A 26,583-nucleotide genomic window follows, 5' to 3' on the forward strand; every position below is an offset into this window, starting at 1 on the left:
CGATTAATAGAGTCATTAATGCATTAATGCAGTTATGTAATGTAAATATGATGTCAATAATCAACCGCTCCTAACTGATCCATGAGGAGTTCAGGCTCCATTAAACCCTCTGTGAGGATGAGGCCCTCAGCGGGGTGTTCAGGGCTCTGTGTAGGGCCCTCTAGTGGAGGACATGCCCCGTGTGCTTCATTAACCCCGGCCTGACCACAAGAGCTGGGACTTCGTTCAGGGTTGAAACAACCGTTCAGATCCTCAACACACGAGAACAGCATCTGAGGGGGTATTTCACGGGAATGGAGAAACTGAAAGTGCATGACGACGAGACACATGATCACTGCGGTAAGCCTGGTTTATCTGCTGCGTTCTGTGCTTGTGTTTGACATGGGAAAGAATCGAGGCTTTCAATGCATCTGATAATATGGCTCCATTAAAAATGACACTTGCATTTTTAAAAGCAACAATAAATGTTTCTGACCGCAGGATAAAGAGTTTTAATTAGTTCTTCTTCATTTAATGTAATAATGTTTATATATACATATTTAAATACCAAAACATATGTATATATAATTTATTATCAAGCTAATACCATAGTATTCTTATACTTAACTTGAAAATACCATTGTATATCATGGTTATCAGTATATATCAAAGCACTGTGGTGTCATGTTTATATAAATATATTGTATTCCCTCATATTTAAATTATTTAATATATATATATTTTTCCCTCATATTTTGATGGTTTAATTGAACTTGTAGGGTCATTAAAAACAAATACCCCCTCCAGACGTCACTTTTGACCACTACTGTATTTATTATTTTAGACTTAAATAATAAGGATAAATGTTTTAGATTGACTATTTGTCCGTTTCTATAGTTAAATACTGTCCGTTTAGTCTCTTCGAGAGCAGGTTAGGTAGATATTTAACTGACAACAGTGTGGCAGACATTAGGTTATGGTGCAATGCTTTAGTTACACTTTGATAAACTGAATGGAAACTTTAACAGTGATGCATGCAGTAAAAAAACTACAATGTCTTCATCTCTGAACTTGAATGTAATCTCTCCGTCTTTAACAGGCTGGCTGTAAGAAACACAACTGAAGCGAAGCGAACTCAGGGCAAGTGTGTGTGTGTGTGTGTGTGTGTGTGTGTGTGTGTATACTTCCCGTGATGGACACTTTTGAAGGAATCCACCGTGTGCAGCTCTCCTGCTCTCCTCCGGCACGATCCCGGTCTGTCCCAGGGTACGAGCTGCTGGTGGCAGGGAATTCTGGGATAGCAGTGTACTCCTCACCTACGTTCTTCAGGAATGGTGATCTTACGGATCAGCACACAGCGGAGGAAGAGAGATGTCCAGTCGGGAGGTACGTCCAGGCTTCACCTAAACAAAAATACCATAGTAATACTTTCTTTGTTTTGAGAGCTTTAACAACAACCGGTCTGATGTTGTGTAAAAACTGTTAAAAATGGTGACAGAGCAAAATCTTCCACCAATTTAGCACATAGTTCATCGTATAGCGAATGAATAAAGAGGATGTAATCTCTAATTCTGCTGAATGCACAGAACTGTAAACACAAAATTAGGAACATTTAAGTAACATAACATAAAACATAATATAACATAACATAAAACATAATGTAACATAACATAACATCACTTAACAGAATGGAACAAACATGACATACCAAAACTGAACAATATAACAAAACAAAACATAACATTATATAATATACACAACATAACATACACAGCATAACAAAATGAAACAAATATTACATACCAAAACTAAACAATATAACAAAAAATAACATAACATACATAACATAACATAACAACATACACAGAATGGAACAAACATTACACACCAGAACTGTACAAACAATACAATACAAAGTAACATTGGCTATACAGTACATAACAACAGAACAAACATGCCAGAACTGAACAAACAATATAATGTAACATAAATAAAAACTAAACTTAACATACAAAACAGAACAGAGACAATAGAACATGAGCACATAACATAGGCCACAGACAAGAATAGAATCATAGAATAGAATAGAATCATTTGTTTGGGGCACATCACGTGATTCCTGGATGCCTCCACTGAGTCATGTGACCCGTGATTGACAGCTGGACATTTTTCCTGCTCAATCTCAGAGGAAAGTCTACCAGACTGTCCTACCCAAAACAAAACAAATCTAAACACAGATTTCTCTCGCGGATCCGGATTCCGGAGTGTTTTTCTGGATCACATTTCTGCTATAGAGCTCAGTCGTGTTCGGGAAACCTCAGCGGGATCCACTGGTACTTTTGTTACTCTTTATTTCAGGAAGCGGAGCTGTAATTTTGCAATACTGTAACTTTGTTAGATTGTTTCATTGTTTGTGTTGTCGTCAGCGGGTCGCGGTGAGTCCTGTAGCCGAGCGCGGTGAGGGGAAGGGCGGGGAGCGCACACGGGAAATGCCGCGACAGCCGCGGAGCGATGACTTACATAAACAGATCTGATTCTGATCATAATCACACACGAGCGTTTATGAATTCACCCACAGGCAGCTCTATCATACTATATGAAGAAGGGTGTGGCGTTATATTTTTATGACTGATTTGCGTACGATACTTGTTGGGATTTTATGGGATCTTCGGTTGGCTATTAATAAGGACAGTTAGGAATCACAGTGGATATCTATTCGAGTGTTACTATCCTATAATCATATTTTTCTCTGAAGACTTGTGATATATGATAGTGTGATATTCGAACGATATCTGAACGATTCGGTGGGAAAAGTGTGTTCATAAAGTTTAATCTTTACAGGAACTTAAAGGGATAGTTCACTTTAAAATGAAAACTCTGTCATCATTTTCTCACCCTCAAGTTGTTTCAAACCTGTATGAGTTTCTTTCTTCTTCTGAAGACGAAAGAAGATATGTTAAAGAATATGGGGAACCAAACAGTTGATAAAAAAAATGGTATAGAAGTCCCATCAACTCTTTAGTCACTATTATTCTTCAAAATATCTTATTTTGTGTTTAACAGAAGAAAAAAAACTCATACATGATTGGAAGAACTTGAGGAGGAGTAAATGATGACAGAATTTATAAACTATAAAGTGAACGGAGTTAAGTTTTCATATAGGCCACATTCACACTGTTTTGGACCAAATCATAGTGACCATAAACTAATCATAATTGTGCTTCCTGCAGATTCTTCGACCTGGAGCCAGAGCCGAGCCCCGGATTGGGGGATGATGGGGGGCAGAGGAAGAAGATGCCCCCGGAGGAGGCAGGAGCACGCAGACAAGAGACCTACGACATGTCCCGTCTGCGCAGTTCCTCTCTGGAGATCAAGGAGAAGGGAACCGAATTCCTCAGAGACCAGCTGGATGCTGCACAAAAGGTGCCACATGTCATGTTCTATTGTTTTCCATTCTATTCCGTTCCGTTCCATTCTATTCCGTTCTATTCTTTTCCATTCTGTTCTATTCCATTCTTTTCCGTTCTATTCTGTTCCGATCTATTCCGTTCCATTCTATTCCGTTCTATTCTATTCCATTCCATTCCATTCTTTTCCGTTCTATTCTATTCCATTCTGTTCCGATCTATTTCATTCTATTCCATTCTGTTCCGATCTATTCCGTTCTATTCCATTCTATTCCGTTCTATTCTATTCTGTTCCGATCTATTCCATTCTATTACGTTCCATTAAATTCCGTTCTATTCTATTCCGATCTATTCTATTCCGTTGTATTTTATTCCATTCTATTCCTTTCTATTCCATTCTATTCCGATCTATTCCGTTCTATTTTATTCTATTCCGATCTATTCCGTTCCATTCTATTCTATTCCGTTCTATTTTATTCCATTCTATTCCTTTCTATTCCTTTCTATTCCATTCTATTCCGATCTATTCCGTTCTATTTTATTCTATTGCGTTCTATTCTATTCCATTCCATTCTATTCTAAACTATTAAAAGTAATGTTTTGGGGGGACTTTACATTTATCTAAGAAAAAGGGTCTTGATGTTTCATTGTAGGTTCTTCAGATCAGTGTTTCGGATCTCTTAAAGGTTTCATGTTACAAATGATGTGTTTCAGAGTAGTAATAACTGCTCATGTCTTTGTCAAACCATAATTGCAAGTTGGAAACGTAGTTTTTTTGTAAACTAGCCTACAACGCCACTCACTTGACTGTTGTGATGTCATGTCAGTCAAACAAAATAGCAGCAGCGTCAACAGTTCAATGATGGAGATTCATCTAGTTAAATTATAGTTATTAATTTTTTTTATTTTTTTTTATTAAACTTATTTATTGTTTTATTATTCTATCTAATGATGCTGGTGCCCGTTAGTTATTTATTACTTTCCAAGAGGATATAGACATTAATGTAAATGAATGTGAACTGCTTGGAAATATGAACGAATCATTCAAATGTTCCTCTATTCAATTAAATTCTGTTTTATTGAGCGTTGTCTGTGTTTCCAGGAGCTGAAGCTGAAAGACGAGGAGTGTGTCAGACTGTCTCATGTCAGGAATCAGCTCGAGCTGGAATTGGAGGAACTGACCGCCAGTCTGTTTGAGGTGGGCAGGACTAATGTGACATCATTGACACTGAATATAGAGGACTATTGTGTGGTGATGTAGATTTCAATAGTGAGACTAATATGTGTGCCATAAAAAAACATGACATGCTCATGGATGGTTTTATTACATTATGGTCTCTAGGAGGCTCATAAGATGGTGCGAGAAGCCAACGTGAAGCAGGCGGCGGCAGAGAAACAGCTGAAGGAGGCGCAGGGCAAGGTGCTGTCTGTCTCTCTATCTGTCTGTCTCACTATATCTGCTCACTCTCTCTCTCTATCTGTCTGTCTCACTATATCTGCTCACTCTGTCTCTCTATCTGCCTGTCTCACTATATCTGCTCACTCTGTCTCTATCTGTCTGTCTCACTATCTGCTCACTCTGTCTCTCTATCTGTCTGTCTCACTATCTGCTCACTCTGTCTCTCTATCTGTCTGTCTCACTATATCTGCTCACTCTGTCTCTCTATCTGTCTGTCTCACTATATCTGCTCACTCTGTCTCTCTATCTGCCTGTCTCACTATATCTGCTCACTCTGTCTCTCTATCTGTCTGTCTCACTATATCTGCTCACTCTGTCTCTCTATCTGTCTGTCTCACTATATCTGCTCACTCTGTCTCTCTATCTGCCTGTCTCACTATATCTGCTCACTCTGTCTCTCTATCTGTCTGTCTCACTATATCTGCTCACTCTGTCTCTCTATCTGTCTGTCTCACTATATCTGCTCACTCTGTCTCTCTATCTGCCTGTCTCACTATATCTGCTCACTCTGTCTCTCTATCTGTCTGTCTCACTATCTGCTCACTCTGTCTTTATCTGTCTGTCTCACTATATCTGCTCACTCTGTCTCTCTATCTGTCTGTCTCACTATCTGCTCACTCTGTCTCTCTATCTGTCTGTCTCACTATATCTGCTCACTCTTTCTCTCTATCTGTCTGTCTCACTATCTGCTCACTCTTTCTCTCTATCTGTCTGTCTCACTATATCTGCTCACTCTTTCTCTCTCACTCTCTCTCTCACTATCTGCTCACTCTGTCTCTCTATCTGTCTGTCTCACTATATCTGCTCACTCTCTCTCTCTATCTGTCTGTCTCACTATATCTGCTCACTCTCTCTCTCTATCTGTCTGTCTCACTATATCTGCTCACTCTGTCTCTCTATCTGTCTGTCTCACTATATCTGCTCACCCTGTCTCTCTATCTGCCTGTCTCACTATATCTGCTCACTCTTTCTCTCTATCTGTATGTCTCACTATCTGCTCACTCTTTCTCTCTATCTGTCTGTCTCACTATATCTGCTCACTCTGTCTCTCTATCTGTCTGTCTCACTATATCTGCTCACTCTTTCTCTCTATCTGTATGTCTCACTATATCTGCTCACTCTTTCTCTCTCACTCTCTCTCTCACTATCTGCTCACTCTGTCTCTCTATCTGTCTGTCTCACTATATCTGCTCACTCTTTCTCTATCTGTCTGTCTCACTATATCTGCTCTCTCTCACTATCTGTCTGTCTCACTATATCTGCTCACTCTTTCTCTATCTGTCTGTCTCACTATATCTGCTCACTCTGTCTCTCTATCTGTCTGTCTCACTATATCTGCTCACTCTTTCTCTATCTGTCTGTCTCACTATATCTGCTCACTCTTTCTCTCTATCTGTCTGTCTCACTATATCTGCTCACTCTGTCTCTCTATCTGTCTGTCTCACTATATCTGCTCACTCTCTCTATCTGTCTCACTATATCTGCTCACTCTCTCTCTCTATCTGTCTGTCTCACTATATCTGCTCACTCTTTCTCTATCTGTCTGTCTCACTATATCTGCTCACTCTCTCTCTCTATCTGTCTGTCTCACTATATCTGCTCACTCTTTCTCTATCTGTCTGTCTCACTATATCTGCTCACTCTGTCTCTCTATCTGTCTGTCTCACTATATCTGCTCACTCTGTCTCTCTATCTGTCTGTCTCACTATATCTGCTCACTCTGTCTCTCTATCTGTCTGTCTCACTATATCTGCTCACTCTGTTTCTCTGTCTGTCTCACTATATCTGCTCACTCTTTCTCTCTATCTGTATGTCTCACTATCTGCTCACTCTTTCTCTCTATCTGTCTGTCTCACTATATCTGCTCACTCTGTCTCTCTATCTGTCTGTCTCACTATATCTGCTCACTCTGTCTCTCTATCTGTCTGTCTCACTATATCTGCTCACTCTGTCTCTCTATCTGTCTGTCTCACTATATCTGCTCACTCTTTCTCTATCTGTCTGTCTCACTATATCTGCTCACTCTGTTTCTCTATCTGTCTGTCTCACTATATCTGCTCACTCTGTCTCTCTATCTGTCTGTCTCACTATCTGCTCACTCTTTCTCTCTATCTGTCTGTCTCACTATATCTGCTCACTCTTTCTTTCACTCTTTCTCTCACTATCTGCTCACTCTTTCTCTCACTATCGGCTCACTCTTTCAGTCTCACTGTCTGTCTTACATTTTCTGCCTCACTCTATCGGCTCACTCTTTCTCTCTCACTCTTTCTCTCACTATCGGCTCACTCTTTCAGTCTCACTGTCTGTCTCACTTTATCTGCTCAATCTTTCTCTCTCACTCTTTCTTTCACTATCTGAACACTCTTTATCTCTCACTCTTTCTGTCTGTCTCACTCTTTCTGTCTGTCTCACTCTATCTGTTCACTCTTTCTTTCTCTCTCACTCTTTCTCTCACTATCTGCTCACTCTTTCTGTCTCACTCTATCTGCTCACTTTTTCTCTCTCACTCTTTCTGTCTGTCTCGCTCTATCTGTTCACTCTTTCAGTCTCACTCTCTGCTCACTCTTTCTGCACATCTGTCGTCTCAGATTGACGTCCTGCAGGCGGAGGTCTCTGCTCTGAAAACCCTGGTGTTGACCTCTACGCCCTCCTCCCCGAATCGCCAGCTCCACCCTCAGCTGCTGTCTCCGGGCTCCAGCCGGCCCCGGGGCCACACGCGCAACAAGAGCGCCAGCGGAGCCCTCCAGCTGCAGACGGAGCCACTGCCGACCGATGCAGCGACAAACCGGGAGGACAGAGAGGTACAAACACACCGCTGGATAAGATCACTGGCTCATAGTGTTGTCAAAAGTACCGACTTCAGTACTGATTTTTTTTTTTTAAATGTGACACTTTGAGCGCTGTTGAGCGGAATCGAAAACAGTGTTTTCACGCGCTCATCAGATATGTCTGTGATTGGCTACAATGATCAGCGCTTCAAAAATATATAGTAAAATATACATCAATGATGCGCTTCACCAAACGCTTTAAAATTTCAGTACCTACTGGCTACCGAAGTTGGTACTTTTGATAACACTACTGGCTTTTAGAGACTAGTGTTGGTCTGTACCTGCATGATGAAAGTTTGTTCACTGTTTTACTGTACCTTCACTGATTTCCTGCTGTTCTTTTCCTCCTCGGCCTGTATTTCTCTGATCTGTGCAGTTCCTGTTCTCCTCTGTCTGATACTGTGTGTCTGATTCCTGGTCAGCTGGTCAGTGTGACCTGTGTGTGAACTCTCTCTATGGCAACAGGGTACAAAGGGTTACAAATTAGAACTTTAGAACTTATTTTTCTTGCTTGCTTGCTTTCCCTGGTGAACAAAAAAAGAAGAAGAAGTTTTTGAATCCAGCCCAAAAATTGGTTTGCTGGTCTTTGCTGGTTTAGCTGGTCCTGGGCAGCTGTCAAATACCCAAAACTCCCATTGTTAACTTAAACAAACTATTAAAAATCCTTTTCGTTAATTGAAATAAAATATAAATATTAGATCCAAAAAATGGCAAAAACACATAACACTGGACCTTAAACCTAAAATGAAAATATAAAAATAAAATCTAATTCAAAATATTAATAGTTACTTTAGTAGTACATAGTCACACTTTACAATAAGATTCCATTGGTTAACATACCTCTAAAGAATTTATTAATCAATGTCAATTTCAGCATTTACTAATACATTATTCAAATGTAAAAGTTTTACCTGTTAATATTATTTAATGGACATGAGCTAACAATGAACAGCTGTGTTTTTATGAACTGATAATACAAATATAATACTGTACTGTAATAAATGTATTGCTATTTTTTTTGGTTATTATTAGTTCATGCATTAATTGTGTATTATTAATTCATGGACCTTATTGTAAAGTCTTACCAACTGTACTAAAATATCCTGGACCAGCAAGCCAGCTTTTTTCAGCAGAGAAACCAAACAAAATAGCAATCATCACATTGAAGAAAAAGAGCATGAATTCACTGAGTGGTTATAAAGCGTAAACTACGTGTTCTGTGATGTAGCTGGACTCGGTGTTGTTTGCGGAGTTCCTCTCGTGGAAGGAGAAGCCCGGTCTGGATCGCTCCTCCGCGTTCATCAGCAGGGTGTTCAGGGAAGATATCGGACCCTGCCTTTCATTCACATGTTCGAAGGTACGCCAGTGTTCATCAGCTCTGTTATCTTGCTCTGTTTTCCGTTCTCTCAGACCTTCTCTCACGCTTTTCCTCCAGTTGTCTCAGTCTGTCCAGCGCGCGGTGGAGAACAACTCTCTCACCATCGAGCCTGTAGCGATGTTGTCGCTGCCCACGGTCAAAGACATCGAATCTGGAGCACCCAAGTAAGTCATGGATGGATTCACGGTAACTCTGTATAAACAAAACCGATACTTGTTTCACGCTGTTGGCCAATTTAAGAATTTATAGAATCTTGCATCAAGTTACAGAAATTTCGACCGATAATACTATACTTTTTCAAATAATGTGCATTACTTTTCGTTGTTTATATAATTAAAAATCCAATCGAGTTTTTAAAGGGGTGATGAACGGAGAAATCTAATTTTCCTTGAGCTTTTGACATATAAGAGGTCATCAGACTATAAGAATATCCTGTAAGTTTCAGAACTGAAAACTTCCTTGTTAGTCCAATAAAAGCTTTTATTGACAGCAGGCCCAGCGAACGACAGGTTTTTCAAAGTGGGATCTATGACGTCAAAGGGTATCAAACCCCGCCTCCGCAGAAGAAGATCAACGCCTACTTCATCACCGCCTGTTTAGCCCCGCCCACCGACTCACGCATTACATGAAACTCATTATAATATGCAAAACTGTTATCCAATCATAGCAGTGGGCGTTTACTTCCAAGTCTTCAATGCAGCACGCCCATAAAACACGAGCGTTTCAGGAGCTAGGCTCAAAACCAGGGTAGAAAACAGCCTATTACTTCTTCATTTAGATGTTTTTAAATGTAAAAACCAACCGAACGTCATAAGTTGATCTCAGACAACAATATAATAAAATGTAAAAAGCCAGTTCATGACCCCTTTAACTCAAACTGAGAAATAAAAAAGTATGTGTATTGTGTACGCAAACAGTTTAGTTACGTAAGCATTGTTTAATTTTATTTAAAAGGGGTTTCTTTTGGGCTCTACTAGAATAGGTTTTTATGCTTTCACACATTTGTTTTCTTATATTCTCCATTGTTGCAGCTCCTCTCTTCCCAGTCTGTCAGTAACGCTCTATTTAGTTCCTGTCTCTATGAAGCCCCTCCTTCTGAAAAGCACACTGTGCTCTGATTGGTCGCTGGATCAATGTGTTGTGATTGGTCGAACGCTTCGAGTGTGTTTGGGAAATGTCCTGCCCCTTACCATAACCGCCAGTTTCAACACACTACTAACTAACTAACTCAACCAGGCCCCGCCCCTTTATTCTGCTATGAATTATTAAAATGAGGAATATTGTGACGTGTTCGTTCCCGAGAGAAACTCAAGACTACAATGGAGGCGTTTCAGAAGTTCAGAAACACTGACACGGATATATAGAAGAACTCTATTTGATTACACGCATGGCCTAAATTCCCCAATACTGCATGCTTGAGTGCATAAACACTTCATATCTTCACACCACTTTCAGACTGCTTCTCCTGACGCTCGGGACAATCCTGACCAAAGTTAAAATCCTTGGATTTGACATGTAGCATGTGGGCCCACTCTAAATTCTGCCTGGGGGGCGATAAATACACGTACAGTACTGTAAAGCAGAGCAATTGCACTTTGATCTTGGAAGTCACGCTTTAATCTCACTTTAATCACTGTTTGATTTGGGGTTGTTTTCACAGCGGTTGCCGGACACCGATAGAAACGTAAGTGATTCCAAGAACCAAATGTGCATGAAATCCTGTTTTACACTAACACATCAGTTCCTATCTGTCTGGAGAATGTTTATTAATGTTTTTAAATAAAAATCTGGAAATTAGGACATGGCGTGAACACACCTATTGCCGGGTGTATCCTTCTGTCCTGCTTGTGTCTCATTGGCCGTTAAGAGTGTTCAGTAATTTGATTGACAGCTTCATTGTCCATATTCTCTTTTGCCTGAACAGTAAGTGTGCGTTGAGCGGGATGTCCCGTCCCTGCCGGCATCGCATCAAACTGGGAGATAAGGAGAATTACTACTATATATCTCCGTCTAGCAGAGCACGGGTACATGTCTATATCACTCCCTCTCATTCTTTATTACGCAGGCTAACAGTAAATGAGATGTTTATTCATCAGTGTTCTCCTCACAGATCACAGCGGTGTGTAATTTCTTCACTTACATCCGGTACATCCAGCAGGGCCTCGTCAGGCAAGAGGGTGAGTTCACCAACTGAAGACTCTCTCCTAGAATTCACTTTGGCCATTTTGTGATGTGTGTGTGTGTGTGTGTGTGTGTATCTATATAAATAAGAAAATATTTTATAAGAAAATGTATTAAAACACATAATAGAAGTCAGAGTGTATATTTATATGAATTAATAATATATATATAATAAAATATGTACAGTATTTTATTTATATATACACTATTTTATGATATATGAAATACCAATTTTTAATTATTCATATATTTTAATATTACATTAAATATTGTAACAATATGTGTATATATAATGTATATATATACATATTTATTTATATATATATAACGTGTGTGTGTAAGAAAATATTATATCTATTTTTACACACACATATATATATATGACAATTTATTGAAGTCAAATAAGTAGTCAGAAAGTGTATATTTATATGTATTAATATATACAACGAAATATGTATTTTATATATATATATATATACACACTATTTTAATATTACATTAAATAGTATTTTTTTTCTCTTACACATACACACACATTATACACGGTATATAAAAATGAATGTAATATTAAAATAGTATATATAAATAAAATACATATTTTATTATATATATATATATATATATATAATCTTAAAATAGTGTGTGTATATATATATATATAAAATATGCATTTTATTTATACATACTATTTTAATATAATTCAATAACAAATTACTTATTAAAATATTATATATATATATACACACACATACATGCACACACACATATCAAATCTTAAAATTGCGTGTGTATATATATATATATATATATATATATATATATATATATATATTATATTTTAATATTAAGTGATTTGTTATTGAATTATTTAGTTTGTATTTAAAAATACAATAAAATACTACTAATAGTAAAATAGTGGATATTTGTATTACAATAAAGTCTATCAGAAGAAAACTGTAATTTTCCTCTGGTTGCAGTCCAGCAGATGTTTTGGGAAGTGATGCGTCTGCGGAGAGAGATGAGTGTGGCCAAACTGGGATATTTCCTGACGGAGGAGAGCTAGAGAACCAGAAAACGCACATCTCAACACTCATTCACACACACACTCACTCACTCACACACTCCCATGATGACGTTTTATAGCTTTAGCTACATATTCATGTATGTTTTCAGAGAAACACTACAGAAAAATTCCCAGGATGCCTCTTTTCCCTGAGCCAATGGAATAACAGCATTATAGTTGTGCTGTTGACAGGTTTTGTATTTTTTGCTTTTGGAAGGACCAATCGTGATAAAAGTGCCACTTAAGTCAACAACAGGACGTTTTCTTTCCACTTACCGGTAAAAAGTCTCCGACATTTAATTTGCAAAGTTCATAGCTTGAACCCTTTATGTGTCAAACCCTATATGTGTTCAGCTCATCTACAGGTGCAACTCGAAACATTCGAATATGGTGCAAAAGTTCATTTATTTCAGTAATTCAACTTAAAAGGTGAAACTAATATATTATATAGACTCATTACATGCAAAGTGAGATATTTCAAGCCTTTATTTGTTAAAATTGTGATGATTATGGCTTACAGCTTATGAAAACCTTTCACAATATTCTAATTTTGAATTTGGGGTTTTCATAAGCTGTAAGCCATAATCATCAAAATTATAACAAATAAAGGCTTGAAATATCTCACTTTGCATGTAATGAGTCTATATAATATATTAGTTTCACCTTTTAAGTTGAATTACTGAAATAAATTAACTTTTACACCATATTCTAATTTCCACCTGTAGCGTTCCTCAGTTTACAAACAGTGACAGACAAAAATCAGTCAAATCTCAACCAGTTTGATAGAATTCTAGAAATATAGCAATATAATTGGCTTTTATTTGCAGAAGTCTTATGCTGTGTTTGTTTTGCCGAAATTCCGGTTACAAAATGATATCCTGTACGTTCTTTCAAAACAGTTTGAGAAATATGTGAATGTTTTATACGTTAATTCGACCAATAGAATCAGTTCTTGAATCCTAAGGCCGTTCTAGAGCTTCTTCTGATTTCACCTTGCAGTTTTGAACGCTATCTTGAATGTGCAATGCACTTAGAACACTAAGATGCTTTCTGTCCCAGCATGCACCAGTTATTTCTATACACAGTAACGGTTTACAGCTGTGAATGGACAATCTTTTCTATGCAAGTTCTTTAAAGTGCCAATAAATGTGCCATGTGTTACGGACACTCCTGCACACACACGTCACTACCAGCACACGTTATGAATGCTAAACCATCTTAGACACAGGTTATGATACTTGTACCATGATGCATCACACTCCATATCATTCCCCTGTGGATAATAACTATTGCTTTTTTGACAATCGCTGTCTTACTGCACAAATACAGTGTTTACAGAGCCTTTTATGGGCCGTAGCCGCCATATTTAACGTGATGCGAGTGAAAACATGTCTTCGGATGGTTGCATGAGTCTTGGGGGTTTTTTTAAACTGGAAATATATGCAATGTTTTTTTAGCTTTGTTTTCATTCGTGACACATTCAATTTAGCGTCTACCCTCAGGTCCATTGCGTGTAAGTTAAACTGCCTCGTCATGTTAAAATGACCGTGTGTGTTTTCAGTCTATTAAAGTCTTCAGAATATAAATCTGTGTGACTCGGATTTGTTTTGTGAATGTTGTCCAAAAGAAGAAATGTGCCCAAAAGATGTTAAAGCATGTAAGAAACTGAGATTCATAATAATTTATGTATAAAAATCATACATTTTTGGACTTCCACAGGCATTGAATATATATATATATATATATATAATTATGATTTAATGAGATAATGGAACATTTCAGAAATTAATTTATGATGCTTGAAATAATAATGTCATATAATGTCAAAGCTTATTTAAATGCATCATACACACATGTATGCATGTCACAGCCTCAATGTGTGTACAAATTCAAGGCTAAGCTACAACAAAGCAAGGATTTTTGTACATCAGCTGATGTGACGTGACGTCACGCGTGGGAGAGCCGGCGGCAGGGTTACCGCAGACAAAAGCTTTCCTCAAGGGCGAGAACACCGGGAGAAATGTTAAAAATGCTTTTGCAGGCTTGAACACGTCTCATTCGTGTGTTTCAGGGCGCAGTGAAACAAAACTGAGGTTATGAAACTGGAATATTGAACATGTAAACACAGACCGATTGTGACCAAATCTGCACATTATCCAAACCAGTTTTCCCATGACTCCATTTCATCTTCCTCTCTGACAGCATTCGGCCTTCACCGTCTCGGCTCTCCGAAGGAAAACTCTGCAGGATTGACATTCTGAGTATAAGTATATATGTTTAAACATGCAAAACAATTGCTTGAACTGGTCTGGAGACTGTGACACACCTTTTGTAGCAGGCGAGGAAGAGCAGAATCAAAGCCACGCCCCCTAGGACTGACATCACTGACGCAACAATGGAGGAGGCAGAAAGGGGCGGAGCTGCAGCTTCTACATATGCAACAAAGAACAGCTCATTTATGTGGTTATGATTAATATGCCATAGATGTCGGAGACTGCTGGGGATGAGCTGCTCACCTGTACAGGTGTGACCTCCAGGTGTGTTGAAGCACTGCAGGTGTGGAGGGCAGACGGGCGGATGAGCAGAACATTCATCGATATCTGAAATAACCAATAAAAACTGTTTTAAATAACTGGGTGTAAAATGAATCAGTTCAAATTTTATTATAATATTTAATATATAATATTATAATATTTAATTTAATATTCATCGTTTTAATATTTTTTCATTAATATTTACCACATAATCTAATGTTATTTTATATTTAAATTTTTATTTAATTAGTAAATTATTCGAAAATAAAAAAAACAAACTTTTTATAGGAGAAAGATAATAGGTAATTTAATAATGATTAAAAAAATAAGTAAATTAGAAGAAAATGTACATACTTTCTTATGTCATGCCAGATATTATTCATTTGTTTTGATTGAATATTTTCCAATAAAGAAAAAAAGAAACACTGTAGGTGATTACATTAATATTAATTGTTTAATATGTTTTCATTCATATTTACCATATAATCAAATATACGGTTATTTTACATGTAAAACATTTAATTTAATAAAACAAATATTTTTTTGAATTACCGTCTATGAATGTTCAAAAGTTTAATAGTACATTTATTTACAATTAAATAATGCTAAATTGTATGAATTTATTTAAAATTAATTGTTTAATATTTTATCATTAATATTTATTTAATTAAAAATGTAATCTACTGTTTACATTTAATATTTAAATGTAATATTTGATATTTAATTTAGTTTAGTCTAGTTTAAAGAATATCCATGAATGTCATAACATCCAAAAGAAATGAGTAGATAATTCATCAATATTTGAAATAACCAATAAAACATTGTTCTAAATTTTTAAATAGTAAATTTCTAAATTTTATTTAATTTAATATTTAATATAGACTGTTTCATATTTTATCATTAATATTCACAATTTAATTTAATATTTAATCTAATGTTATTTGACACTTAATATGACAGATTATACATTTAATATTATCATAATAATACATTTAATTGAATTAACTAAAATTTCCAAATGTCTAAAAACACATGAGCAGAGACCTTGGCAGGTGGGTGGCTGTGAGCTCCAGCTGTGAGTGTTGGGGTCACAGGTGACGTGTGCGGCTCCCTGGAGCAGGAATCCAGTAGGACACTGATACATCACGGCAGAGTCACACAGCACAGAGAAACCCAGATGCAACCGCGGCACCGCACCGCAGACCGGGTCTAAAAATGAGACCAAAACATAGGGCGAATATGAATAAAACACATACAATAATAGGATTATTTCTTGATTCCTTTCATTCTTTCGGTCGCTATTACCAGCGTCTGGTTCTCTCCACGCTGAGAGGTTCATGTGGGCGATGCGTGTGCAGGGCAGCAGGTCGTCAGGGCGGAGTGTGTGTGCGAAGGGGTCAAAGGGCACCAGACGGATGTGTGTGTTGTCACAGATGATGCGGGACAGAGATGTAGTGCGCAGAGCGTCTCTCTGACCAGAGCTGAACACAGCTTCACTCTGCCACCAGAACCTTAACCAGAGTTAACATTTAACCCCCATCCTTCCCTCGGGGCATTTTGACCCCAAACTCATTTTTATTTTTCATTTTTATTGAGTGTTCATCAGAGGAATCCAAGACTCCATGACTTTTGTCACACTTGAACCACGAATACACACAAACATTTTATTTATTTTTTAAGAAAAAAAAAAGAAGTAACAAATCCTTCCCTCACGGGACAATTTGACCCCCATAGGAGTGAATGGAGTGTGAGGAATGCTTCAGTATGCATAGAAAAGCCTAAAAATGCAAAAACTTTACCAAAAAATTATTTTAAAATGTCTACATGTGTATCTGAATGCATACTGAAGAGAAATGACTTTAGGACCCAGAGGAACAGCTCATTTGCTCCATATAGAGCTATAAGGCCATCCAGTGGCAAGAGTTATGAAATATCATGTTATATTATTGTTTTTCCTCAAGAGGTCTGCAAAGACACACAATGTAAGATATTTTGAGCTGAATTAAAAGGGTTATGCATGAAATTGTGAGTTATTTTGAATTTAAGTTGAAAGAATGTGAGGAATGTGCTTAAATTACTATTTATCTATTATTTATTGATCAAATCTAGTAATTTAAAAGGTAAATGATATAAAAAAATAACAAAAAATAGAAAGAATATTATCAAAATGAAATAAAAAAAAGTATAATTTTAGGGCTTCGGGTCATTTTGACCCGCGAGGGAAAGATGTGTTACAAAGTGCGAGGGAAGGATGAGGGTTAATTAAGTACTTCAATATCATACATATAAATTATAATATTGTTTAAATTAATAAATTTTTAGCTAAATGTGATTTTTGTACATGTACATTTCTGAAATACATAACTTAGACAGTTACAGATCACTCTAATTTGTAATGTGGACTCGTGCATTTTCTGTAAATCTGCTTTGAAATTGTGTGTATTGTGAAAAGCGCTATACAAACAAATGTGAATTGAGTATCATGCCAGATTGAAATCCCTCAACGTTTAAACAAACAAGAAGTGGAACATCACATTACCGGTCACCGTCTCTGAGCGTTCTGAACTGTTTAGCGATCAGGCATGCCAGCAGCGACCCCACGCGACCCCCGGGCAGAGCCGGCTCTGAGATCGCCCCGACCCACACGTCTATGTTCTCAGCCGAGCCATAGAGATGCAGCAGCTTCCTGGCCAGAACTACATTACCCAGAATCCCTGTTAAATCAGACTCGTTGGCAGGGGCAGAGAGGCCGCAGAGTTTTCTCCATGCGCTGTAACCTGGGGAGAGAATGAAATCACAGTCTAGCACAGCATCCTCAGATTAAGGTCAATTAGTGTGAAATTAGTCAATAATTGACTATAGCAAACTATTACTATTACTAAACTATTATTAAATACTTCAAATTATAGGGGAGAGATCATAGGAAATTTAAAAATAAAATTAAAAAAAATTCCCTTTTTTCAGAAATTTAAAATCAAATTAAAATAGTTTTTTATGAGATTGTGTAATGTTTTAAGTCACACATATTCTGTATTTCTTTATATAATATGACTTGTTTTCCTTTTCTTATACAATGTTTTGCATTTTAGACATGAAACAAATGCTGGTGCTTGTTTTTTTATTTTTATTTTTTTATTTGCATTGTTGCTCAAAAACGTTGCACTTACAAAAGGCAACAACCAATTTATATATCAAAAATAATTCTGTATTATGCTTATGCAGCCATCAATTTCTTACATGGCATCAGAATCCATAGCAATCATTAGTTTCAGCATTTTAAATGACTTGTGAGTTTCTAGTTCTGTTAGGATGCTCCCATTGGGTCTGTTCATGCGTTTTCTGTGATCGGAGATTGTGAAAAGACCAGGAGTAAATGCCCTCCGGACCGCATTTGAGAAGGATTTGAATCCGATCGCTCAAAGCACATCAGGAGGAGGTCTGAGACGCTTTCCAGACGAAACTGAACGAGTCTAAATGCATCTGGTAGTTGAAACCACATATGTAAATTTTCCTCCTCCTAACAATGCTAAAAATAAACGTGTGTGAGAGCGTGTTTCAAAGTGAAAGTAAGTCGCAGACGCTTAACACACAATCATCTTCTTTAAAAATAAAGAAACGAAATGATCTTACCATGATGAAAGGTGCATAATATCTTCCGCTGATGCTGCGCTCTCATATTGCGCTCTTTGATTTTGAAATGAGCTGATGATCTATAAAATGATAGATCATATCTGTTGCTTTCGATGACGTGCACTCCATTAAATCTGCATATAGCGCGGGAATTGAAGATCGGATTTATATCCGTTTTACGGAAACACATTTATGTGACCAGGTGTAAACGGAATCATTTTGATAAATCAGATAGCGATCCGATCAGTAAAAGCCCATGAAGTGGCCAGGTGTAAACAGTAGAAGACAGTGTGGCAGCTCACGGTGGTGATTGTGATGGATTTTTAATAGATAAGATAGTAAACTATCTTTTAAACTAACCATGATTCAAACATCTAAACCTTACTTCCCCTTTCTAGGCTTAAAGGTCCTGTTCTTCGTGATCCCATTTTTTTTTACCTTAGCTAGTGTGTAATGTTGCTGTTAGAGCATAAATAATACCTGTAAAATTATAAAGCTCAAAGTTCAATGCCAAGCGAGATATTTGATTTAACAGAAGTCCCCTTTCAAAGCCTACAGCGAACGGCCGGTTCGGACTACATCCTCTACATCCTGCTTTAATGACGTCACTAGAAGAGTTTTTTGACTAACCTCCGCCCACAGGAATACACAAAAAAAGGGGGCGTGGTCTTGTTGCGCTCCTACAGAGAAGAGGAAGAGTTGCGTTTGTAGAGCGTTTATCGCCATGTCGTCGAGACGCTGTTATTTTCATCCCGGAGTCTAATCACCTTTGTTTGGCCATGTTTACAATAACACTGAGCGCATGCATCTCCACGTTATGGTAAGAGGCGTGACCTTTCCGGGCAACGTGCGCTAAGCTGCTGTCCAATCACAACACAGGAACCGCTGGCACAATCAGAACTCGTTACGTATTTCTGAAGGAGGGACTTCATAGAACAAGGAAGTCATCAGCCCGCTTTTAGGACAGTGAAAACAGCGGTATACACAGATAAGTACATTTTGTAAAAAATACTGTTTTTTTACACGCGAAACATGAACACATGTTATATTGCACACTGTAAACACAGGAAAAACGGGACCTTTAACATTCTAACACTTTGAAACACAACGTACTAAAACGTTCTGTTCTTAGCCAATTGTGTCTATGGAAAAATCTGATCAAGTGCTGATCATGACAAAATCAAAAATATACTGTCTATACTATACTGTCATGATATATTGATTAATCAACTGAACTCTTAACCCTTTCCTTTCCTTTCTTTTTTTTTTTTTTTTTTTTTAATGATTCAAGATAATTTTGCTTATGCCAGTAACAGAGGGTACGGGGGGGGGGGGGGGGGGGTGCTTTACCAATTGAACCAATCATATTGATAGAAGGTAACATGTTACGTCATGAGTTAGTCACGATGATCTTATTTGTTGTGTCTGTCTTTATCCTATAAAACCTGATGTATTCTTCTTCTTGGGTGAGATTCTCTGAGAACGGCTCGAGAACTCTCCCGGCCGTGATTAAAGCATGTTCGAAGGCATTGTCTGAAGTCTGTCGGTTATTATTGCTGCGCAGCAAGTTAGGGGTAGGGGACTCGGCAGTCGTCGACTGTAGACGCAGAGCTAGAGTATAAAGATATTATTAACGTCGACTGTAGACGATCTACCACATGATGTAACGACAGGCTGTTGACTGGCACCTTGTAAGCCGTGATCTCGTCCCCTCTGCAGGTTTAACGCTGCCAGGTCGAGCGGGAGCCCTCCCTGAGCCTGGAAAAGCCTCTCGGTCAGTTCCTCCACCATCATCTGATCTGCTGTCTGCAGTTTAGCTGGGGACAAGAGCAAACCACGCAGCACAGGATCGATGCCTCCTACACACACACACACAAATGTTCATTATGCATCATAATCTGATGTGCATGTTGAGTAAATTAGCATGCAATCATGAATATTACGGCTAGATACTAAAGGCACTAATCAATTTTGAGATTTTGGCATATTTTGAGTGTCTGTTTGTCTGGAACTGCTGGAGACTAACAACCAACTCTTGCTTGTATTTACACTTGAGTATTGTTTCCTTGTCATTCGTTCGTCATCTTCACTTTATTTTTTGTTAAGCATTATTTTGCTTTGCTTCAGCGATGATCAGCGATGATCAGAAATGGCTTACTGCACCTTTAAGTGTTTATTTTATTATACTTTTTAATTTCTTGTGTATTTAGATTTCATTTACAGTACATATCTGTAAAGGCTGTGAGTTTTTCTTCTCCTGAACCGAGTCAGAAATCTCCACTTCAGCAGCTTTACATACACCAAACTTTATTCCGATCTATATTTTGAAGGTTTTTACTGAGGGGTTTTCATGTACATTACCATTTACTGCATTTATATAACAATTTATTCCTAAAAACGTGGTGACATTTTTTCGTCTTCTGGATGTTAACAGTTTTTTTGGATTTATGAAGTGATAAAAAGAGATATCCAAAACCACTTCTAAAAAAAAGTTTGACTCTAATGTCAACAAAATGAAACAAGCATTTTGAACCTGGCTTTATACAATGTTTGGATTTCTGTTTTGGAAATTCATGCAAATTAGTGCATATTTAATTAATGCATAAGTAGCATATTAAGATGTAACATTTAAGAGAACTTTTAATACAAAACAAACGTCTTAATGTACTGTGACTACATTGGGAAATCTGTGACCCTGGATCACAAAACCAGTCTATTTGGCAATAGCCAAAATTATGGGTCAAAATTATTGATTTTTCTTTTATGCCAAAAATCATTAGGATATTAAGTAAAGATCATATTCCATGAAGATATTTAGTAAATGTCCTACCGTAAATATATAAAACATGTATTTCTGTGAGTGAATGCAGCACAATCGTGAACATAAATGCACAATTTTAAAGGAGATTTTCTCAATGTGTCGATTTTTTTGCACCCTCAGATTCCAGATGTACTAATAGTCATATCTCGGCCAAATATTGTCCTATCCTGACAAACCATACATCAATTGAAAGCTTATTTATTCAGCTTTCATGTGATGTATAAATCTCAATTTAATCTCCCATGTGACTGGTTTTGTGGTCCAGGGTCACATATGGTGATATCTGTTAGTTAAGTGTGTTAGTGAAACGAACCCTCTTGCACCATCCTCCAGGATGCAAACAAAGAGTGGTGTAACGGCAAAGCCGGGTGTTCGGGGCTCAACCGGTAATCAGGTCCGAGGCGGTTCACAACCGGGTGCACGGTCACGTGTGCAAACCGAAAGGCAGCGGTGGAGAAAATGTTGGAGATGCTGGGGTCAGCATCAGGGTCGTAACCTTTGTACGAGGGCATGAGGACCAGGTTAGCACTGCGGCCCAGGACATGTGGCAAGTAGTGATCCCACGTCAAGATCTTCCAAAATAAGATTCAGCAAGTCAGATGCATGAATAAATTAAGTAAACTTTTTTTTTTTACACTCATTTAAATGTGGACATCTTCTCACCTGGTGGACGGCGCCCAGTATTTTCCTGGCCTCCTGGTACAGCGTGTCCGGGCTCCAGTGAGGATTGAGCTTGTGAAGCTCCTCAGCCAATCGGTTGTGTTCTCTCAGGAAGAGCGTGTGCAGAGCGATCATACCCAAGTGCTCATTGGCCCGAGAGTCACCTGAGACACGCCCACAAAAACAGCACAGCAACTGGCCAGTTTAAAATCATTAGAAAGCATTAGTGTGAAGAACTAGCTGGGACATTTTTGAATAAAAAAAATTACACAAATATTGATTTATGTTCTGTTTCTTTATAAGATATTTTAGCTGTAATACCCTTAAAGTCAACATTAAATAAAAACTGAGCTATTAACTTTATTAATACACATTCCTAGCCTACACACTACAGTTTGTACTGCATCTCCAGCATCCCAGAACCCCACATTGGATAAGTGGAAAACAACAAAAATGATATATATTTATTTATTTATAAAAAAAAAAAATGTTTTTAAATAAAATAAAAAATAAAGTAATTGTTGCTCTAGGATAGTTTGATTTAATATTAATGCCACCAACCTGCTTGGAAACAGAACGATCTATTCCCTATGGATATGTTGAGCCTCTCCGCTGGGTCTGGTAGCGGGATGGTGTTGATCCGCTCCCGTGGGCCGCAGGGATCCAGGTGAGGTTGTGTGCGGGGCAGGTAGGGCATGAAGCCGAGCCCTTGGTCCGAGTGGAACTGATTGACAGCGAGCAGGCCGAGAGGGGACGAGAGGTTCCTCAGGACGCCGGCAAGCGCATCCGAGCTCCCGTAAACCATACTGGCGTCCACGAATGCGGTGATGGCGTTCAGCTGCTCCCGGTGCCCGAGAGGAACGGAGCCGCCCGTACAGCTGGGAGCCGAGCGGAAGAACGGCATGCAGGTCTGAGTACCCGTGCGAGGGTCCGAGAGGGGGATCTGAACGTGAAGAAAAAGAGACTGATGTTCAAAGTGTGTGCAATAAAGTAGGGTTGCCCTCGACTAAAGATTTTTCTAGTTGACTAGTAGTCGTTCATTTAAGCGATTAGTCGACTAATCGCACGATTATATTAATAAGACATAAATCGTAATAATCAGGGTTTGAAATTAACACCCGCCATCCCGCCAAATGAGGGTAAAAATCAACAGTGATGGGTAACGCTGTCAAATCAATAGCCAATATAATTTATATATATCAATAGCCAATTTGGCATGTTATTATGTTTATTCACTTTGCTGGGGAAGTTCGTGTAAGCCAAATCTTTGATGTGAACACATACGTCACTACGCAACACATAATGGCGCACTTGTTCATTTGCATTAAAGCAATAGTGAAGATTAAAAAGCATTTGATTAACAGAAAAGACATTGATATTTTCCAACATCCTACATATTTTTTATGTTCTTTGTACTGTATTGATCTGTACACCTAAAGCCCCTTTCACACAGAGATTACAGAAAATACACGGATAATGTGACCCTGGGATTTGTCCCGGGATCGTTTGATTTTGGTTCATTCACACTGCCAGTGATTTTCCGGGATCTGTGAGTGCGTACGCGTTGAAAACATGTACACTACTAACGCATCGCGTACCGCTCCACAGAGCTGGCGAGCGCTCTCAGCTTCAGCGCGGATAGTGAGGAGCTCCTGGTCTCTGCTTCGTTCCAGTTTGCAGACATTTTTTCGTTATTTCTTTGTTGATGACGAACACAAACTTTCTAGAGTCGCGCGATGGCACGTGCGTCATCACTACGTCACACTCCTTACGGCATTGATCCTGGCTTTTGTTCACACAGGCCGCGTTCCGGGACTGATCACGGCAATGTTACTAGGTCCCCAACCCGGGATCGATCCCGGGACGTGTTTGCATTCACACAGAAGGCAGTCTGGCAATTTCCCGGGATCAACGCGCTGTGTGAAAGGGGCTTAAAAGATATTTTTGGTGAAAAGGATGAGGATGAAAGAGGAAGGGAGGAGATGGCCAGATGACAGGATTTTCTTTGAATATTTATATAAGCTGTGACGTAGTTAATCTGGTTTATTTCTTTCTTATATATATATATGAGTATTTTAAGTTAAACTCAAGTGATGGCACCGGCATCTCATACAGTAAACGCTCTCCACACAAACAGTTATGTGCCTAGTTATAGCGCACATTTATCTAGGTTAACATTAGTGTGAACGGACTTGTAAAGTTGCTGCTACTTACATGTTTCAAGTGATAAGACATATTTGAGGTCGATGAATGATAGGCGAATGTTTTTTTCTTCTCTGACTAATAAAATGTTGGTTGACCAAGCCTCTTCTAGTTGACTAACTGTTAGTCGATTATTTATTGGCAGTCCCACCATCTAGCATCTGTTTTCAGGGTGTACGTACACACCTGTATTGGGAAACACGGCGTGTCCCGGCTGCAGGTGCGTGTGCAGTCGGCTCCGGTCTTAAAGGCCGCAGTGCTGGGACTCTGAGGGGTCAAAGTCAGGTCATGATCGATCCACTGACCCCACTCCACCAGCAGATGAGACAGAGACGTGTCCAGAGAGATGTTCTCATTTTGAGTGTACAAAACCTCCTGCGACACACTGCGGACCTGCAAAGAGAGAAGAAGAGAGACTGGAAGACTCAACTTCTGTTCAATACGGCTCATTTGGTCTTATTTTCATCTTTAGTATAGCTAGCTACACTCTTAAAAAATAAGGGTTCTATATTGACATCTATAGTTCAATTCAGAACCTTTAACATTGCATTCCAAAAAAAATACTTATAGTGGGATTTTTATTTTATTTTTTTATGTTCTTCAAACTAGGTTTGAAAAAACTAGAGTTTATTTTTAGAATGTTCACTGAAAGGTTCTTTGTGGAACCAAAAATGGTTATTCTATGGCATCACTGTGAAAATATCACTGTGAAAAAGTTGTTAACTAAAACTATAGCTATTGAAAATATCAAATAACCTTAAAAAAAAAAAAAAACATAATTAGATGAAAAACTCAAACTTAAAAACAACAACATTGGTTGAGCCAATATATAATATATATGAAATAGAAAATCCACACTTAAACTCTTTAACTTATTCCTTTTCATTAAATTGTTGATTACATAGCAAGTCGCATATTAAAGTTAAATTCAAGTAAATTAAATAATTAAAGTGATTTATTTAAATCATATAAAGTCCCCCTGTAGTAAATAATTGCATCCCTTAAAACAAAATTACATATTTAAATGTTTTTTTCCTAGAAAAAAATGTGCATATGGTTTGACTCAAAGCAAATTAAAAACACCACATAGACATATAAACAACATGAAAAACCGTGTTTTTTTTTACCACAGGACTTTAAATAGTAATAATAAGAAATATAATATGTTTTTGTAATGTTTTTTTCCCACTATTTCCCATTGTAGCGAAACAGTGTAACATGTAACTACATGGGTTAAGGTTAGGTTTAGGGGTAGGTTTAGCGCAAGTACCTAGATATTGTAATAACTATAATAAGTATATAGTAAGTACATGGGGAACATGACTGTAAAATAAAGCGCTACCGTATATAGAATGTATTGTAGAATATAGTTTCTCATTGTATGCGAACACTTTAGCAAAATATAAACCCACCAAATGGCTAATAAAACAAACTGAATTTAAAATTGCACAAGTAAACAATGCAAACCAACTACGATTATAGGCTAATAATTCTTTGAGAACCTCTCCATGAGTTTTGAGACAGTCTTACAGGTGGCAGTGTGTAGTTATGGTATGTGTGCTGTGGGTTCCAGCCCCTCGGGGCCCCTCGAGGGTCCTCGTACTCGGCCGAGAGCCAGCGGGCGTAAGGGGTGTTCGCTGCACCCCAGAGAGGGTTTTCTCTGCAAAGGTAAAAAAGATGTATTCTGAGCTTAATAAAACTCAGTGACAAATGGGTAACACTTTAAAATACTGCTCCTTCATCAATGAATAACTACACAGGAATAAATGAGTAACGCAGTATTAACCCTCTAGGGTAACACTTTACTTGAAGGGGTGTGCGTAAGACTGACATGACACCTTCATAATCATGACATGATTACATGATTACCTGAGAACCGTGTATCAGCAGGTAGTGTGCAAACTCCAACCTGTTAACATGGGTGCCGAAATAAAAACGGACATGCCACGCAGCCAGTGTGTCGCCGGCCTTATTCAAGCGCGAATGAGAACCGTTTCGCGGGGGATCCCAGGTGTGAAAAAAACAACAACAAAAAACGAATATTCGAATGTCAAAAATGAGTAATATTTTTATATATTTACGGTTGGAAATTGACTAAATATCTTCATGGAACATGATCTTTACTTAATATCCTAATGATTTTTGGCATAAAAGAAAAATGGCTATTGCCACAAATATACCCGTGCGAATCGAGGTTTTGTGATCCAGGGTCACATTTGTTCCTGTGTAGGTATTCATTAATGAAGGAACAGCACTCTAAAGTGTTACCGACAAATGATATATTTTGGCATCCCACCCAATACGTGCGCGCACCTGTTGTTGCAGTGTCCTGTGATGGTACGGTAGCGTTTGGACAGACAGTCAGATTTACACACGGGTCTCTGCGTCTCTGCCCAACAGCCTGTAACCTGCAGAATGGTCTCCATGTCTTCTGCACTTAA

General features: G+C 38.1%; 2 protein-coding genes across 5 annotated transcripts; one reads left to right on the top strand and one right to left on the bottom strand.

Annotated features, from left to right (window-relative positions):
• Positions 1-1,142: 1,142 nt before the first annotated feature.
• On the top strand, positions 1,143-13,881 carry rab3il1 (RAB3A interacting protein (rabin3)-like 1). 4 transcript variants are annotated; one of them, XR_013796465.1, is made up of 12 exons: positions 2,054-2,312; positions 3,210-3,402; positions 4,489-4,584; positions 4,729-4,806; positions 7,434-7,646; positions 8,902-9,030; positions 9,109-9,215; positions 10,712-10,735; positions 10,976-11,075; positions 11,162-11,228; positions 12,210-12,795; positions 12,868-13,881. XR_013796465.1 is itself a non-coding variant. In XM_079603357.1 (11 exons), the coding sequence occupies exons 1-11, from the start codon at positions 1,172-1,174 to the stop codon at positions 12,293-12,295; spliced, it is 1,287 nt and encodes a 428-aa protein (XP_079459483.1). In that variant the 5' UTR covers positions 1,143-1,171; the 3' UTR covers positions 12,296-13,878. The 4 variants fall into 4 exon arrangements, 3 of the variants coding, with proteins under 3 accessions (XP_079459483.1, XP_079459481.1, XP_079459482.1); XM_079603357.1 differs by lacking the exon at positions 2,054-2,312 and adding an exon at positions 1,143-1,365 and having other exon boundaries at positions 12,210-13,878; XM_079603355.1 differs by having other exon boundaries at positions 12,210-13,881.
• Positions 13,882-14,071: 190 nt separating this feature from the next.
• epx (eosinophil peroxidase) lies at positions 14,072-26,583 on the bottom strand. The gene is made up of 13 exons (XM_079604709.1): positions 26,456-26,583; positions 25,673-25,802; positions 24,329-24,535; positions 22,502-22,883; positions 21,944-22,104; positions 21,594-21,852; positions 20,148-20,318; positions 17,369-17,606; positions 16,135-16,340; positions 15,874-16,038; positions 14,812-14,895; positions 14,622-14,724; positions 14,072-14,536 (listed from the first exon to the last, which is right to left on the bottom strand). The coding sequence occupies exons 1-13, from the start codon at positions 26,566-26,568 to the stop codon at positions 14,479-14,481; spliced, it is 2,277 nt and encodes a 758-aa protein (XP_079460835.1). The 5' UTR covers positions 26,569-26,583; the 3' UTR covers positions 14,072-14,478.

This window comes from Phoxinus phoxinus (assembly GCF_949152265.1).
Source record: "Phoxinus phoxinus genome assembly, chromosome: 25".
In the NCBI taxonomy this organism is placed as follows: Eukaryota; Metazoa; Chordata; class Actinopteri; order Cypriniformes; family Leuciscidae; genus Phoxinus; species Phoxinus phoxinus.

Coding starts and splice junctions, on each gene's coding strand:
- epx (XM_079604709.1), bottom strand. CDS start 26,568: ATGGAGACCATTCTGCAGGTTACAGGCTGTTGGGCAGAGACGCAGAGA. Junction 16,341..17,368: donor ACGCTCAGAGACGGTGACCG/GTAATGTGATGT, acceptor ACTCTGGTTAAG/GTTCTGGTGGCAGAGTGAAG. Junction 14,537..14,621: donor TTCCTCGCCTGCTACAAAAG/GTGTGTCACAGT, acceptor TCAATCCTGCAG/AGTTTTCCTTCGGAGAGCCG.
- rab3il1 (XM_079603357.1), top strand. CDS start 1,172: ATGGACACTTTTGAAGGAATCCACCGTGTGCAGCTCTCCTGCTCTCCT. Junction 1,366..3,209: donor GAGAGATGTCCAGTCGGGAG/GTACGTCCAGGC, acceptor TGCTTCCTGCAG/ATTCTTCGACCTGGAGCCAG. Junction 11,076..11,161: donor CTCCGTCTAGCAGAGCACGG/GTACATGTCTAT, acceptor TTCTCCTCACAG/ATCACAGCGGTGTGTAATTT.